The 15,964-nt window shown below is 38.1% G+C and overlaps 1 protein-coding gene across 1 annotated transcript; it reads left to right on the forward strand.

The window, feature by feature from the left end:
• Window positions 1-14,409, forward strand: LOC115905220 (disintegrin and metalloproteinase domain-containing protein 9-like). The gene is made up of 22 exons (XM_030951356.1): window positions 1-70; window positions 1,732-1,829; window positions 2,685-2,761; window positions 3,396-3,474; window positions 4,240-4,316; window positions 5,138-5,354; window positions 5,734-5,799; window positions 5,880-5,951; window positions 6,277-6,449; window positions 6,903-6,987; window positions 7,858-7,979; window positions 8,830-9,001; window positions 9,920-10,009; window positions 10,223-10,418; window positions 10,534-10,639; window positions 10,831-11,005; window positions 11,385-11,465; window positions 12,145-12,250; window positions 12,934-13,066; window positions 13,462-13,525; window positions 13,863-13,915; window positions 14,331-14,409. The coding sequence occupies exons 1-22, from the start codon at window positions 1-3 to the stop codon at window positions 14,407-14,409; spliced, it is 2,391 nt and encodes a 796-aa protein (XP_030807216.1).
• The last annotated feature ends 1,555 nt before the right edge of the window (window positions 14,410-15,964 follow it).

A 15,964-nucleotide genomic window follows, 5' to 3' on the forward strand; every position in this document is an offset into this window, starting at 1 on the left:
ATGTTAATGCACAGCTTCTTTTTGTTCAGTTTTGGACTAATTTTTACTGGAAACCCTTTTTGGATAAAAGGTAAGCTTTCTTTTTTTTACATATTCAGAAAGTTTTCTCCAAGTCTGCTTGGACACTGATTGTAATGATGCACACCTTTGACACTGAGCCACAGCTCTCCCTGTGCAGCCCTGCTCATTGAGAGAATCTTGGAAAAGATTACAGGTTGAAACTTTTTATAGTTAAGCTTTTTGTGGTTTTTTTTCCTCCAGGATGTTGAAGGTATGTAAATCCATCATCTTCTGGTTGTGACAACTGCAGTTGCTGTCACTGTCACCAATAGTGGAGACTGTAGAAAAACATTTCTTCTTTGCTGATGTGAGGGAAATTCCTACAGTTTGATTGGAATTTTTCATTAACTCATCTCCATTTATGATTTGGCTTCACATTTTAGATTTAAGTGTAACACCTGAAATGTTTCTTAGAAAGTGGTATTTTTATGACGTGCATCAAAGATGGTTTCCTGCTTTCAGGTGTCAAAATTTGAATTGTTAAAAGAGCATTTCCATGGTTAGTTCAACATACACTTCACTCATGAAACAGAATGGATTTTGTGATTTAGATAATAAAATTATTGAAGATTAAGAACAAAATCACAACATGAAGCGCTGATATTCTTTGCAGACTGGTTTGCTAATATCAGCTTCCCCATTTTGATTGCAATTGCAGCCTGTATTTTTAAACGTGCTACCTGCACCTAGCTTTTAAAAATCCTGATGCTATCTAACAGGTAGAGATCATCATTACACTGGAGAACCCTCCTCACTTTGAATGGCTGGTTCTGTGACTTTTGTGCAATTATGAATTCCTTTCACAGGAATGGGGAAGCTGAGGGTGACTTTGTACTACTGTAAATGTGAAGAAATCTCTTTGTTTCCTTATAAAAGAACAATTTAATAAGGAAGAAACCACTTCCACTGTTAAAACTGATATTATTGTTGATTCTGTTTAAAAGCAATGGTTGTGTCTCTGTTGATCAAACCGGTTGGTGAGCAGACAAGAAAAAGGAAGATTAATTCAACTTCACACAATTTTTTAAAAAGTCACTGGAGATTGTTTTTGTCTTTACAAAACCACTTACCTGAAACCAGATACTTGGCAGCCTTCTTATCTTTAGCTTCCTGCATTAGCATGTTGTTCTGGAGATAATTCTGATATCATGTAAAAGGCTACAAGCCTTTTGCAAAGATCTGACTGTTGCTAGAACAAACAAAATGCAAGATTAGGCAATGGAAGGAGGCAGCATGGTGAGCCACGTTTTCTAAGGAAGGGAAAGGAAGGGAGCGGGACAAATTGTATCCAGAGGACAACTAAAAGTATTCTTTATTCAGGACAATGGAAAAAGGAGAAGGCCAGCTGCACCAATTTTCTGTAGTAGGTCAGGTTAAAAGTGTCGGCCATGGAAGAAAAAATGATAAAGTCACAAAGTGAATAATCCAGAATATGAGAGTATTAAGATTTTGTTTAAATGCTTTGATAGTTCTTCCTTGTGTGCTTCAGAAGACCCCAGCTTCAATCTGAAGTAACTTTTTTTAAAGTCAGTTTGATCATTTCTGAACTGTTTCACTCTTTCTCCATTTCTGGCTGAATCAGAGCAGGCTTTTGGCTATCACTGCTGTGCAGGGGTCAACATAATGCCTTATCCTTTCTGATTCTTCACCAGTTTCAAACTCTATTTTCAGGTGTATCCTCTGAATACACATCCAGACTTTCTACATTAGAAATAATCATTCCTCGAAGTCTGACAGGCCGAGAGAAACATCCCCCATTTTCTCATGAGGTTTGTTATTCTGATTTTCTTTTTTTCTGATTGTTGATGCTGTCCTTCATTACACACACACACAATGGACAGTATATAGAGATTTTTGTAATGAAATGTTCCCCACACTCACTCTTCTGATTCTTAGTGTTTTCAACTAGTTTTAAGTAAATTTGTTCCCACAAAAGCCTGTGATTGTACTCTGAGTGCCTTCCAAACTTCTAATCCTGTTAATGACCTTGTAAAACAGAAGTGAGAAGGGACTGAAGCATATTTCCATTTCTTCTGAGTCAGATCAGATGTTGAACCTGAGCTAACATCCATGCTGTCCATGTTCTGGTCTTTGGGTAAGATCCAGAGGATTTCAGCCATGTAGCACCCAGAGGGTAAAAATGGTCCCACAGAGTGGCAGAGGTTAAGAGATGAGTTAAAAGAGAAACCTGAGCCTTAATTCTTCAGTTCTGAGGTAACTTACCTTTGTGCCAGATACAATTTACTGAAGTAACTGTTAATGAAACAACATTAGTCATCTTTGTGCAAACCAATTAGGGGATAAAAGACTGGGACTCGTTTATCTGATTTACATAAGGAGTGTCACAAAGCACGATGTGGTACTGAGCAAAGAGTGCATTCAGGGACTGTGCCCTCCTGTCTAAATGAAAATACAGATTCATAGAATTTAAACTTCACATAGGAGAGAATGTTCCCTTTGCTGCTGAGAGTTTGAAATATGGAAGCCTGAGAGTTAGGAATCTTGTGGTTTTTTACTTAAAACATACACATTAGTTGGGCCTCTCTTGTCAAGCAAAACATGGAATAAGCACAACCGAATAGAAAAATCACCTAATTAAGTGATATATTTTCTTTTGTTTTCAGGAGCATTCAGATGACAATCTTTCTTTCTCAGTTAAAACCAGAAATGGAACATACCTCCTAAAGCTGAAGAAAAATAAGTATGTGATAGTGTGTTCTAAGGAATTGTCTTGTTTCAGGGTTAGTTGCATACAGAGAACAATTTTTATACTGAAAAAATTCAGAAGAAACCATTTAAATGTCAGATTGGAGCAACTACAAAACAGCTCTGTTGAATACTGTCAAATGTAGTGTCTCTGCTATGGTAATATCTTGTAAAAAGAAGGGAATAATATTTTTCTAGCTTTGAAGTAATTTATTTTGCTTATTTTTTATTAGCAGTGCAAGACAGAACATTTCTGAAAATCCTTAGGAAAAATTAGAAATCAGTTCAATATTAGTTTTTTATTAGCAGGTCAGAGGGGTTTCAGCTGTGTTATATTTTAAGAAATGTTTCTGTTTCTCTTATTCCTCATTCCTGAGCCTGTAATAGGTCAGGTGCTTATGCAACTGAGTCTGCTTAGATTCCTCTCTATGGATATTTTAGTTAAAATAAATAAGTTTCAAAATAATTTATTTTCTAAAAATTCAAGCTTATTTTAAAGTATTTTGTTTCATGTGCCTGGATTTTAATAATAATTCAGCAAATTAACAGAATGTAGCACTTACCAGGACTCTTGACTTGTTTCTTGTTTCTAGACCATTAAAAGAGCAGTTGTTTATTTTTGTTTCCAGAAAACTTCTCAGTGACAACTTTAAGCTGTACACATATGGGGAAAATGGGAAACTGCAGGCAACACCATCCAAAAATGAGGTATTGTACCTAATAAAACTTCCCCTTCGTGTCAGAATTTTCTCTGAAAAACCAGGGGAGCCAAGAAAAATAGATTTGCTGGGAATGAGACTTACAATTGTGAGTTTTAACAGTGGAGCATTTCTGTTTAACAGTTACCAGTGATCTAAAGATGAGGTCCACGAGGGACTGGGCTGTTTGTGGGGTGCAGCACTCCTGTTCCCCGGGGTGGGAAAGGATTTGCCAGGAGATTATGCCAAGCCTGAATTTGAGGTGTTTGCATAATATGCAATTTAAAGTACAATGGCAGCATCAAAGCTCTATAGTTTTTAAATTCTGAATCAAACAAGCCTTATAAACACTTCTAAATTTAATTTCATCTTTAAACTGCACGTGAGCTCAGTGAGACTTAATTGGGTGGTTTGTGCATGAAAGATCTTCTCAGAACAGTTCTGAAGCAGGATGAGCAATGTAGATTAAAAATATAAAAATATGTTATAATTTTATAAAAATTAAAAATTCTAAAATTATAAAAGATTATGATGGGTTAAACTAAAAAGCTGGCTGGGTTCTAGAACCAAGGGACCAAAGTCTACTTTAGGTACTCATGCCAAGGGATATTCTTCTCCAAGAAGGTCAGGATTATTTTCCAAGTAGGGAGCTCTGTAAATTTCTAACAGCCAGCCCTGATGTCATGGAAATAATGTGGGTAGTTAGAAAAGAAGTTTGCAGTTGAAGGCAGCCACCTTGTTGTGTCACTAATTATGTGGGTTTGTTGCATTTCAGACACACTGTTATTATCATGGCACTGTTGAAGGAATTGCTGACTCCACACTTGCTCTTAGCACATGTGATGGCCTTAGGTATTTCCTCTCCCTATTTTTTTTAATATTTCATCTTTTGATGAAGCTGAAACTCATTATAGGTTTTATAGTTTCCCTCAACTCCCACTTTTTTCCTCTTTTCCAAAATTCCTTCACAGAAAAAAAGATGGCATGAGAGAAATTTTAATAAATTTAGGGAGAAGCTGGGCATGACCTGAGGCTTCCAGTACTTGAAGTGAATGTTGTGACCAGAGATACCTTTGTAGAAAAAAAATCTTACCTTGATGAAGCTTTTGTTGAACTCAAAACACTCCTGCAAACAACTTTATCTTATGAATGGGCGCCTTTCAAAAGACAAACCACTTCCATGAAAAAGATTTGTCCAAATTTGAACTGGTTTTTATGTTTCAAATACAATAAAATCACAAATGGGATAAAATTCACCCATGTATCTTTCAGGTGAAGCTTCACAAAGAGATGTCACTCACCATAAATCAGGACATATCCTGGCAATCCTTTAAATGAATAGAGATAAGGGCTGAAAGGGACCCTTTGCATCAGCTCTGTACCCACAATCCAGAGTAATTTACTAACAGTTTGGCTTCATTCTCTTTTATTTCCTTCTTTTTCTAACTGATTCAAGAAGCTCATACTGGTTGAGTATTTTTAAAAAGTTCTGTTTTGTCTTTTAGTGTAAAAGACTGAATTGTATTTTATTAATATATTCTATATATTACTATAATTTCAAATAATAATTTATTTTAATGTAGTGTCTAAGTATCCAGCTGTTATTCATTCATCTAGTCATAACCACAAGGGAAAAATGATGAAATAATGTTTTATTCTATTATGATTGTTAGGGGAATTCTCTACATTGGAGGCAAATGGTACGGAATGGAGCCCCTCAACACATCCAGCACATTTGAACATGTGCTTTATGGACTGGAGGATGAGCAGGGTATCCCCTTCCACTGTGGGGTGCTGAATGGCAGCCTGGAGCATGAGATGTTTGTGAAGCAGTCTGTGAAATACACATTTTCATCAAACAGTACCTCCAGCAGGGACAGGCACCTCAGGGTAAATATATTTCTGTTTCTCCCTTGAGCTGCAGTCCAAGGCATCTCCAGGGCTCTTGCTGGTGGGATTGGCCTGGCAGGACATTTCCTTGTGCCTTCATTTCCATGGACACCAAGCTGGTGGGAGCCCTGCTGAGGAAATCCTGGAGCAGAAGATCAGCACAGTGGGGATCTCACCCAGCAGAGTCTGGCCAGGACAGCTGTGGGCAGGACATGAAATGCACAAGCTGCCATTCAGCTCATGCATCCCAGTGTCTGACCTGCTGTGAATTACTGAAACAGAAATGTTTGTGGGGTAATCTGACACAAATTGAGGGCACGTTACAAAATGCAACATTGCAAACTCATGATGTTGATTTACTGTGCTTTCTCATTTGCAGGAGAAGCGAGCTGTCCTGCCCCAGAAAAGCTATGTAGAATTATTTGTGGTTGTGGATCACAACAGGGTAATTATATCATCCAACACTAAATACATTTTATTGTTTTGCTAATTTTTCTCCTCTGACATTGTTATGGTATTTTACAGTTTTTGCTGAAGAATTCTGATCCTGCTGCAGTGCAAAAGGAAACAGTGGAGCTGATTAATTATGTTGATGGGGTAGGTCAGATAAGTTGCCTGGATTCAGTAGTTTCTATTTTATTATAGTGTTCAGAAGAGCAGCTTTCTTTCCAAAACATATGTTTAGATACTTTCATAAAGTTTTCAGTTATACTTCATTTTATATTCTAAATATTTTTATTAAGTTTGCAATTTATAAATAATTTATACTTATAATTACAATTATCATATATTGAGTTTCAAAGAAACTGAAGTTATGTCCTGGTCACTGTGTTCAACTTATTGTTTGCTCAGTAGTAATGAAGTCATCTTTCAGAATTCCATCAGAACAGCTAAGGGACATTAATTATCTTTTTTTTTTCAGATGTATAGTGCATTAAACATCCAGATTGTTTTGGTTGGATTAGAGATTTGGACAGATGCCAACCACATATCTGTGATGGATGGTTCAGCTGGGGATGTGCTGAGTAGATTTGTTTCTTGGAGACAGAAAGATCTTCTGAAGCGCTCAAGAAATGACGTTGCTCACCTCATAATGTAAGTTTGCATTCAGTGGCAAAACCAGCCATGCTGCCAGTGTTAATGTGTATGATTTGGGGCTTGTATATTCATTAAAATATACCTGGAGTAAAATTCTCTGCACTTACAAAATGGTTTAACCTGGAAAAATGACAAGAAAGTATAATGGATTCTTAAGAGTTGATCGGCTCCAGGGACAGGGTGACCTCCAGAGGTCCCTTCCCACCTTAGCCTTTCTGTAATTGAGTGCACTGACACAGCAGACTTAAGTGATTGATCATTATTTTCAAGTTCTTATTCAGATATTCATTATTAATTAGAATGAAACCCTGCTGTGGTGATAAATTCCTTCTTGACTTCAGGAAGACCAAATTTTGCCTTGCAATATTTCCAACTTATCAGTGTCTCTTAGTAGAAATCATGAACTTTGAATCCATCTCTAACACCACCTCCAAACTGCTCTTGTTGCAGAGGGAGAAGCTCTTTCAGTGGATCCATTGGAATGGCTTTTGTGGGCTCTGTGTGCTCACATGTCCAGGGAGGGTCAATCAGCACTGTGAGTACATCATCATTTGGGTATGGAAGAAACTGGTCCTTGACCTGCTTGGTCAAATCACCCTGGTTGTGGAGTTGGCTGATTTCGTTCATGGAGTTTCTTATGTAAAGACTTGTGCATATTTTACACCTTTTTTTTTTTTTAAGTATTTCCCAATTTCTTTGTCAAATTCCAGCCCATTTGGCTCGTTTAATCTTCCACAAATTCTTTTGGTCATCTTTTGTGATTCATCAAACTCAATATTGCATAATCTCATCCTTATACCATTGAAGTTCATAACCACACAGGTTGGGATGGGAATGCAGCTACAAAATAATACTCTTTTACTCTTTAAAGAAATAGAAAGTGAATATAATGCACTGTAGTCTCAGATGTCTGGAATTCTCACCATAGGACTGTAAACAGGCAAAAAAAAATAACAATTAGTATAAATCTATTTTTTTCTCCACCCTTGGGGCAGAACTAGTAACTCCAGAGGTTCCCGACCTTAAAGAATGGATGCCACAACATTGTGGACAATCTCAGAAGCAGATTCTGTTCTTTACCAGTACATTTGTTGTTGAAGACTCCTTTGAAATCAGTGTCTAACGGTGTTAAAATAGAACAGAATCACAGAATAAAACCTGCAATGGTGATCCAGACCAGCTGCCAACTTATTATCCAGAATGTGACCCTCAGGAAAGGGGTGGCAGAATCTGGCCCTACCTGAAAATAAAGTGACAAATTTTCAGTCCTTGCTGCTTTCACCTTGCAATACAATTTGGTATTCTGCCTTCACAGTCCCTGAGAGCTTTGTGGTGGGAGTAAATCACTGGGTACAAACAGTATTTTCCACAGTTTCACTGTTTTAAACTTGATTCTCTTTATTAGCTGAATCATGACAAAATGTTACGGCACGCCACAGTAGTGGCACATGAGCTGGGGCACAATCTGGGAATGAAACATGATGACAAGAGGTGTCCTGCATCCTATATCATGCACAGCACAGATAAGTAAGATTTCCACTTATTTCATTTTAATAATTTATTTTGTTTGCAGTGACTATGCCTTACAAGCTGTGAAACTCCTGTGAATCTGGAAGAGCTTTAGTGGATGGGGAGTGGTTTGAAAAATTTGATCACAGAGGTGGAGACACTGACTCAGTATTTGACATCATATTAATTTATATGATATTTCATCTGTTTTCTGACCTCATCATTCTTATTTGTAACATTCCTAAAAACATATTTGGACTTAATAATTTTTTTTGATAATAGTGTGTTGCTGGGGTTTTTTCACCCTGTTGAGAATGCTTTGCATGTACTCACTGGATTTGTGCAAATATACAACAAATTATTTAACAGTTAATTAAAAAAAAAACCTTCTTGGCTTATGTTTCCTTCAGTTCATTTATTCTTTGACTTCCCCTTAAGAGAAAAATATCATAATATTTTATTTATCCCCAGCTGTATTAATAATCAGGGTAACTGAACACTGGACGAAACTACTCTAGGAAGGGGCATTCCTCAGTTCTTAGGGACTCCAAGATGAATGTTTTCCTTAGAATATTTTTTAATCAAACATTTTTAGACTTAGTATAGAATTTCTAAGGCCTGTTTCATACAGGACACTAGAATAGATAATCTGGTGGTCTCTGGCTTCTAAAAGCATTCATATTAAAATAGTATTTTAAACTTCTGGTACTGCACTTTAATGTAAAGTAAAATAAAAATTAACTGGTTTATGATCTCCTAGCATTATTAAATATAATATTTATTATGGAACAACAATATTTCAAGAGCTTGAGTTGCATGTTCTCCTGTAAGCAAAATATTTATAATAATGCAATATTATCCTTTCCAGTGGATCCAGGAATTTCAGCACCTGTAGTGCTGATGATTTTGAGGCCTTTATTCTAAATGGAGGAGGAAACTGCCTTAGGAATCCTCCCAAAACAAGTAATGTGTACAAAGAACCTGTCTGTGGTAATAATGTGGTCGATAAAAATGAAGAATGTGACTGTGGCAAACCACAGGTAATGCATCAGATTGAGCTGGATACTTGTACATTATATATTATATTATGTTATGTTATGTTATGTTATGTTATGTTATGTTATGTTATGTTATGTTATGTTATGTTATGTTATGTTATGTTATGTTATGTTATGTTATGTTATGTTATGTTATGTTATGTTATGTTATATTATGTTATATATATTATATTATATTATATTATATTATATTATATTATATTATATTATATTATATTAATTACATTTATTATATTTATTATTCTATATAATACTGGCCTAATTGCATTATTATCTGAGGAGTTTTCCTTCTAATTTTGCATTTTTTCAAGCATAAATGTTAGTAAAAGTTTAAAATCATGCTTTGATTTTGATGTGGACTCAGTTAAGGGCTGTTGGACTCCACAGAACATTGAGGCATTACTGAGAAAGTGAAATTCAGAGCAGAGTGTGAGGGAGCACCACTGTGTTTTGTGCTGGTTTTAGCATCATGGATATTTCTGTTCTATGACAGAGACTGTTTATCTATAGAACATGTACATCTTTATCAACTGTAACCCTTCAACTTTGCCTACACAAAATGACTTTAACAGTCACATTTGCATTGTGAAAACGTCCCTCCAAGAAAGGTATTGGCTCATTTTTCACAGGATAAAAGTGTCTCAAAAAAGGCAGCAATAAACCAAAATTCTGCCAGCAAGCCATGGTTCCGTTGGCATCCCTATGCCACAAGCCATAAAACAGGTGTTTTTCTGCTGACTTGTACAAATAAAACACAGCAGCAGTGTCTGCTGGTTCTTTAGAGCAGGAGAATGTGAGAATCTGACGCAGTTATTTAAAATTTGGCTGTCCATCCACGTGGACTGGTGAGTATTTTCCTGGCTGTATCAATAAAACACTATTCCCTTTCAATGTTCTCAGGAATGCTCCAACCCCTGCTGTGATGCTGCCACCTGCAAACTCACACCTGGCTCACAGTGTGCTCAAGGACTGTGCTGCAAAAATTGCAAGGTGGGCAATTCTTTATTAAACTGTTACTATTCACTGGGATTTTTTAATGTTTGAAAAGAGCTATCCTAGCCCTCTTGGCATATTTTCAAATGACATTCACCAGTAAGAGAGCATGTAAGATAATTTGTCTTATGAATGTTCCCAGTTGGTTTTGTTTCACTCTAGAACTTCCTCTGTTGCAATACTGAAAGTGTTCTCCCTCTCTGGTCCTAGTTTAAAGTGGCAGGAGCAGAGTGCAGAGCAAAACAAGATGTCTGTGATCTCCCTGAGTACTGCAATGGAAGCACTGCCTACTGCCCAGATGATGTTTACATCATGAATGGTTACCCATGCAGCAACAGCAAAGCTTATTGCTACTATGGAGTGTGCCAGAGCTTTGATTCACAGTGTGAATCTATCTATGGCAAAGGTAGGGTTGCATTTCATGTTAACCCATTTGTAGGCTCCTGATAAACATTTCCAATTTTTCTTTCTGGTATTTTTCAGACACCTTACTGAGATTCATTTTTTTTTTTTTTGTACAGGGGCACGGAAAGCACCTGATATATGCTTTGAAAAAGCAAATATTAAAGGAGATAGGTTTGGAAACTGTGGGATGAAAGGTGGAGTGTACAAGAAATGCCCTGTCCAGTAAGTCACCACCAAATAAAAGCTAACCCTAAAATCTTCAATGTAAAAAAAATATATTTGTTACACAGCCTTAAAGTGAGAGATTTAAAAGAATTTTTTTTTTAATGCAAGCTAAAAAGCTGGAATGGATTTGCACTAAACCTGATTTTTATCTGTTCACCTTGTCTCAGAATATCCTTCATTCCAAACAGGCACAGTCTGTGTGGGAAGCTGCAGTGCACCTCTGTCAGTCTCCAGAACCTCCCAGCCTGGAGCGTTGTCAATAACGCCTCCGGGGTTTTGTGCTGGTCCTCTGACTTTGACCTAGGATCAGATATCCCTGATCCTGCCCAAGTTCATGATGGCACAGCCTGTGGAGAGAACAAGGTAAGAGGAACCACGGCAGCCTGACAGAATATATTCCAGGTGAAAGGTTCTGAACTTCCAAAAACATTCCCTGGCTCTCTTGTTCATATGCCGTAACACAATAAAAATATTTTGGGATTAATACATGCAAACAATTAATTAACTCTTCAAAAAACTGGGGTGCTACACTATTAAATTACTCCATCAAAGTGCATCCACAGAATTAAGCAAACCTGAGACAATTAAAGTTATAAAATTCTGAAATACTGAATGTTGTATCAGTCCTTTCTCTTAACATGTAACTGAAAGCTTGTTAACATATACATTTATAAAGTATATTTATAAAAGGATGGGATTTTTTAAAGTTTTGTGTTTGCAAGACACTAATTATTTGTTGCAGGCCTGTTTAGGTTTTGAATGTCTTGATGCAAGATTTCTGGGCTACAGCTGTGATGTAAAGCAGAAGTGTAATAATAATGGGGTGAGTAGATGGTGCTTTGTATCCTGTTTCTAGACTGTGCAAATTCCCTGCTTTTAAGCAATAGCCAAGCAGGTGGCTTTGCTTTTTCCTGATCTGTATTAAAAGTTAAATCCACTTATTTTACCTGTAATTTGCCAGAACACTGTAAACCCCTTAGCACTAACATTGAGAGGCATTTTGTCTCAATTTCACAAGGGAAATTTTTTTTTAATTTTACTGAGCTGGTGAATTGCAAAAGGAAAATATTCTTTTGAGTATGACAGTCTGGTAATTCCTGATTTATATATGTCTCTGTGAAAAATCAAAACGGAGTCCAAAGGTTGTAAAACTAAGAAGGTTTCTGGACTGTGATTAGTTGCAGGCAGATAACACAAATGTTAACTTAGAGAGAATTACCACAGGGTATCAGAACCCCTCAGTGGTTTGGGGTGTTATGGAGGGGCAGAGCTAATTCCCAGTTAATATTTCATGTATTTCTATGCAATATTTTTTATTTCCACATGCAATCCATGCACGGAACTCCAAATCCATGCCAAAGCTTTGAGTGGACACTCTCAGGGAGGTGTTGTTTGACTAATGAGGTGTTGTTTGCCTAATCCCTGTGTTTGGGCTGTAGGGGTGTGACAGCCCTGGGGGCTGTCCCTGCCTGACTCACGAGTCCCTCTTGTTTGAGCTGTAGGTGTGTAACAACAACGGGAACTGTCACTGCAATCCGGGATGGGCCCCTCCTTTCTGTAACCAGTCTGGCTACGGTGGCAGCATTGACAGTGGTCCAGCTCACAGAGGTAGGACACTGAAACTGGCCCTCATTCTGCCCCAGGGGCTGAGAAAATAATCTACTAATAACATAAAAAGAATCTACTAATAACAAAGAAATAATCTACTAATAACATAAAAATAATCTACCAATAACATACTAATGTTTTTTTCTATTGCATGACATCCAAATCATGGACTGACTTGAAGAACAAACATTATTATTTGATAATGAAGTAGCTTTTGCTGGCATTTATATACAAAATGTTTTCCATCTCTTTGTCTAAAAGCAAAGTTCATAATTCATAGTTTTCTGAGGAAAAGCTGTGTTACTTTCTGCAGAACTTCATTGGATTTTACTAAATTTGTACTTTGGGAAAGGGAAAAAACGTTTTGTATTTATTAAAAGTTTAGGAAGGCAAAGCAAACATGCAGAGCACTTGTGGTAAGCAAATACAAAACGAATTTGTCTGCTTCAGAATTATTGAAAACATTTTATGGAAAAGGAAAAACATTGCATATACCTAGGGTGGGTAAGGCAGAAAGAACTTGTAATAACACAAGGCCAAATCCTATTTTTCTGATTGCAACACGTTATAAATTTCAGTGAAGTTGTTAATTCTATTCTGCAACAATTTGAAGATTGTACTTTTTAAAACAAAAAGAAAGCTTTAATATTTTCAACTCCATGATTTCAATTCTTTCTCCCTAGATACATCACTTCGGGATGGGCTGCTGATTTTCTTCCTCCTGGTGCTGCCTGTAGCCATCCTCACTGCAGTAGCAGTATTTAAACGTGATGCAATAAGGAGAAAACTTTGCAGGAAAAGCAGAGGACAGCACAGGTATTTCCCTTCTCACAGGTGCTATTCCAACATGAGAGTGTGCCCCAGGGCAGTGCAGCAAGGCTCTATCTACACAAAATATTCCACACCTCCTAAAGGACAAGCCTGCCCTGCTAATAGCAGCAGCAGTGAGTTTAACAGCCCATCCCCTGCTCCTTGGAAGTGCAATCCAACCACTTGTCTGTTCTCAAGCATTTTTTCCCAAATCCATTGCACTTTCCTAATTTTTGCTGATAATTTTATTGTATGGACACAGAGGCAGAGCATATTGAAATTGCCTGTCGAGTCCAGAACAGGATGGACTCAAAGCAGAACCCAGAGCTCTGAGCTGTAGCTGTGTCCTTGGAAAATGCTGCATCCCTGAAGGATTCCTCATGATGTGGTTTCTGTTTCAGGGATAGCAATGGGCAGGAACCAAAGCAAGGCAACAGAGCAAGTCATGAAACAGGAAACAATCAGGTAAAATAGATGGAGACTTGGATTATTTCATGTTGGGTAATCCAGACTGCACAGTGCCTTTCCTCCAACACATTAATCATGGCTTTGTGACTTTCTGATACATTGAAACCACCTCTGTTATTTCTTAGGCCAAACACTGGGGATGCTGTTTAGCCAAGCTGTGGGTCTACTTCTGATAAAACTGAATAAAAATTATCAAAACAAAATGTTGCAAGAGAAGATGAAGAAAGCCCCAGCAAATGAGAGCTAGTTTTAAAATGACATCAGCTTAATACTGAGGAATTATCTACACTTTGTGTTTTCTGCTAATCTGATTTTTTGCAATGTTTTTTTCCAGCCTGCTGCATCAAGTCACAATATTTTTACCATATTGCATTTTCCTGGTAAAAGGTTTGTATTGTTTAAAACCTTCTTCACTTCATCTTCCCCATGCTTATGTTGCTGTAAGTGAAGTTATTGATGTCCTTTGTCCTGCTTAGGGGGATTTTTTCATGCAGCATTATGAAATAGATTTAAGATTAGATTAGATTCAATTAATAGATAAATTAAATTTAAATTAATTAGATTAATTAATATATTAATTAGATTTAATTGATAGATTTTTCATGCAGCATCAGTCATAGATTAAAGGCTTGAAGGAAAAATGTTGGCATAAACACAGGTAAATGCTGCAAGGGAGAGGAAGGGGCAGAGAGAATTAGGTGGAAATGCTAGAAACTGCTTGAAAATGGTAAAGAACCAGTTTGGAAATGTCAGGTGTCTCAAGTCATGAAATACTAACCACAATGTGTTTTCCACACTTCAGGCAGCCAGTCCAACCCCAGCTTCCTGCAGCTTCCTCAAGACCTCAACGACCCCCAGTCCCACCTAGACCAGTTGTCTGACATGTTTCTTGGGAACCCTCAACCAATTCTGACAAGTAACTGGCCTGAAAAGCAAATGAAAGGATTTCAATGCTCCAGTGCTCTCCTTGTGCAGCCAAAATGCCTTTGGGAAGCAGGTCCCTCCTGGCCCCTGGGTGCCAAGGGGCTCTGAGCACAGATGGGTGACACCCCAGAGTTTTGCTCCTTGCTGCTGGCTGTGTTTGTGCCTCCTCTACCTCACCTTTTACAAACCAGACCCTGGAGTTCAATGTGCACAGGAGTGAACCTGGGGGAGTGTAAGAACAGGACTCTGGCACTGCTGCCTCCCCCTCAGGCCACAGAGAAGTGAATTCTGCTGTTCACAGACATCATTCAAAGATGGGAGATCTGCACTTTACCTCCTGAGCTGTCCTCTCCTCTCCTCTGGACACTGCCAGGAACTCAGGGTCTGCAGAGCCAGGTTTGGGGACAGTCCCTGTGCCCTGCCCTGACACCTGTGTCTTGGTTTGGAAAGCCAGGTGTCTGCTAAGGAAGGCAGGAGCCTCCCCTGAAATGGAAAATGTAAATCCCCTCCCTCCAAATTGCTATAAATTTTAAATTAAGGGGCTCTCAGGCAAAAATATGAGAGCAGGAATAACAGTTCTTTATTAGGGAAGAAAATGAAAAGATAAAATAAACAATGCAGTGAACTAAACAACACTGCCTGAGTCAGAACACAACCTGACACCCTGTTGGTAGCAAGTCCAATTGGAATTGTGGCTGCAGAACTCCTGGAGTTCCATCTGCCCAGAGCCCACCTCTCACACCCCACCAGGCAGGTCAGCTTCCATTTTAGGTAATTTATAAAAGTAACCTCACTTGGGGACACCAGAAACTCTGTAGGTCGTGTCCTGAGCGTGAAAGAACCCATCCATGTTGTTACAGAAAATGTGGGATATTGGGAATACCTCTGCAGCTCCACAGGGTTTACTGGGGGTGGCAGCTTGGCATTTTTCCTAGAAATTGATTCCACCACAAAAGCAACAGATTAACTTTTGTCATGACACAGTTAGAAACCAGCACTGATTTCAAAGAGGATGTATGGAGGGATATAGATTTCCAAATAGGCTCCATCAAATGTCTCTGTAGGAGATGGATGCAGGAAATCCAGGGAAAGTCTCCACCAGCTGCAGTGCAGAGAGCACCTTGCTGCCAAGAACAGAGCTGTGGGTGTGCATCCACCTTCCCTGGGGACTGCAGCACACCCTGGCTGTGCTCATGCAAATTTCAGAGTGCAAACTGAGAAAAACAGTGAATAAATTACAGGATTGCCTCACCGAGAGAATATTTCCAACCCCTCAGATGGCCACATCACTGAAGAGTTGGAAAAAAAGAACCCAAAAGGGATTGCTGGCAAAAAGTCTGTGTCTTCCAAAGTGTCCTCTTCCTCAACCCCTCAGAATCTCAAACCGTTCTTATTAAATATCCCTGTCATTTGGACCTCAAGTATAATATGACACTGATTTTATTTATTACATTACAATTTAAAATAAATCCTCAGGGGCAGCACACGTGGCTGTATCTTTGTTTTGTGGTC

The sequence above is a fragment of the Camarhynchus parvulus genome, chromosome 6 (genome assembly GCF_901933205.1).
Source record: "Camarhynchus parvulus chromosome 6, STF_HiC, whole genome shotgun sequence".
In the NCBI taxonomy this organism is placed as follows: Eukaryota; Metazoa; Chordata; class Aves; order Passeriformes; family Thraupidae; genus Camarhynchus; species Camarhynchus parvulus.

Bases quoted from the DNA above. Each gene is read 5' to 3' on its own strand.
- LOC115905220 (XM_030951356.1), top strand. From the start codon at position 1: ATGTTAATGCACAGCTTCTTTTTGTTCAGTTTTGGACTAATTTTTACT. The intron at 71-1,731 runs GTAAGCTTTCTT...CTCTATTTTCAG, and splicing joins AAACCCTTTTTGGATAAAAG to GTGTATCCTCTGAATACACA. The intron at 12,251-12,933 runs GTAGGACACTGA...CTTTCTCCCTAG, and splicing joins CAGTGGTCCAGCTCACAGAG to ATACATCACTTCGGGATGGG.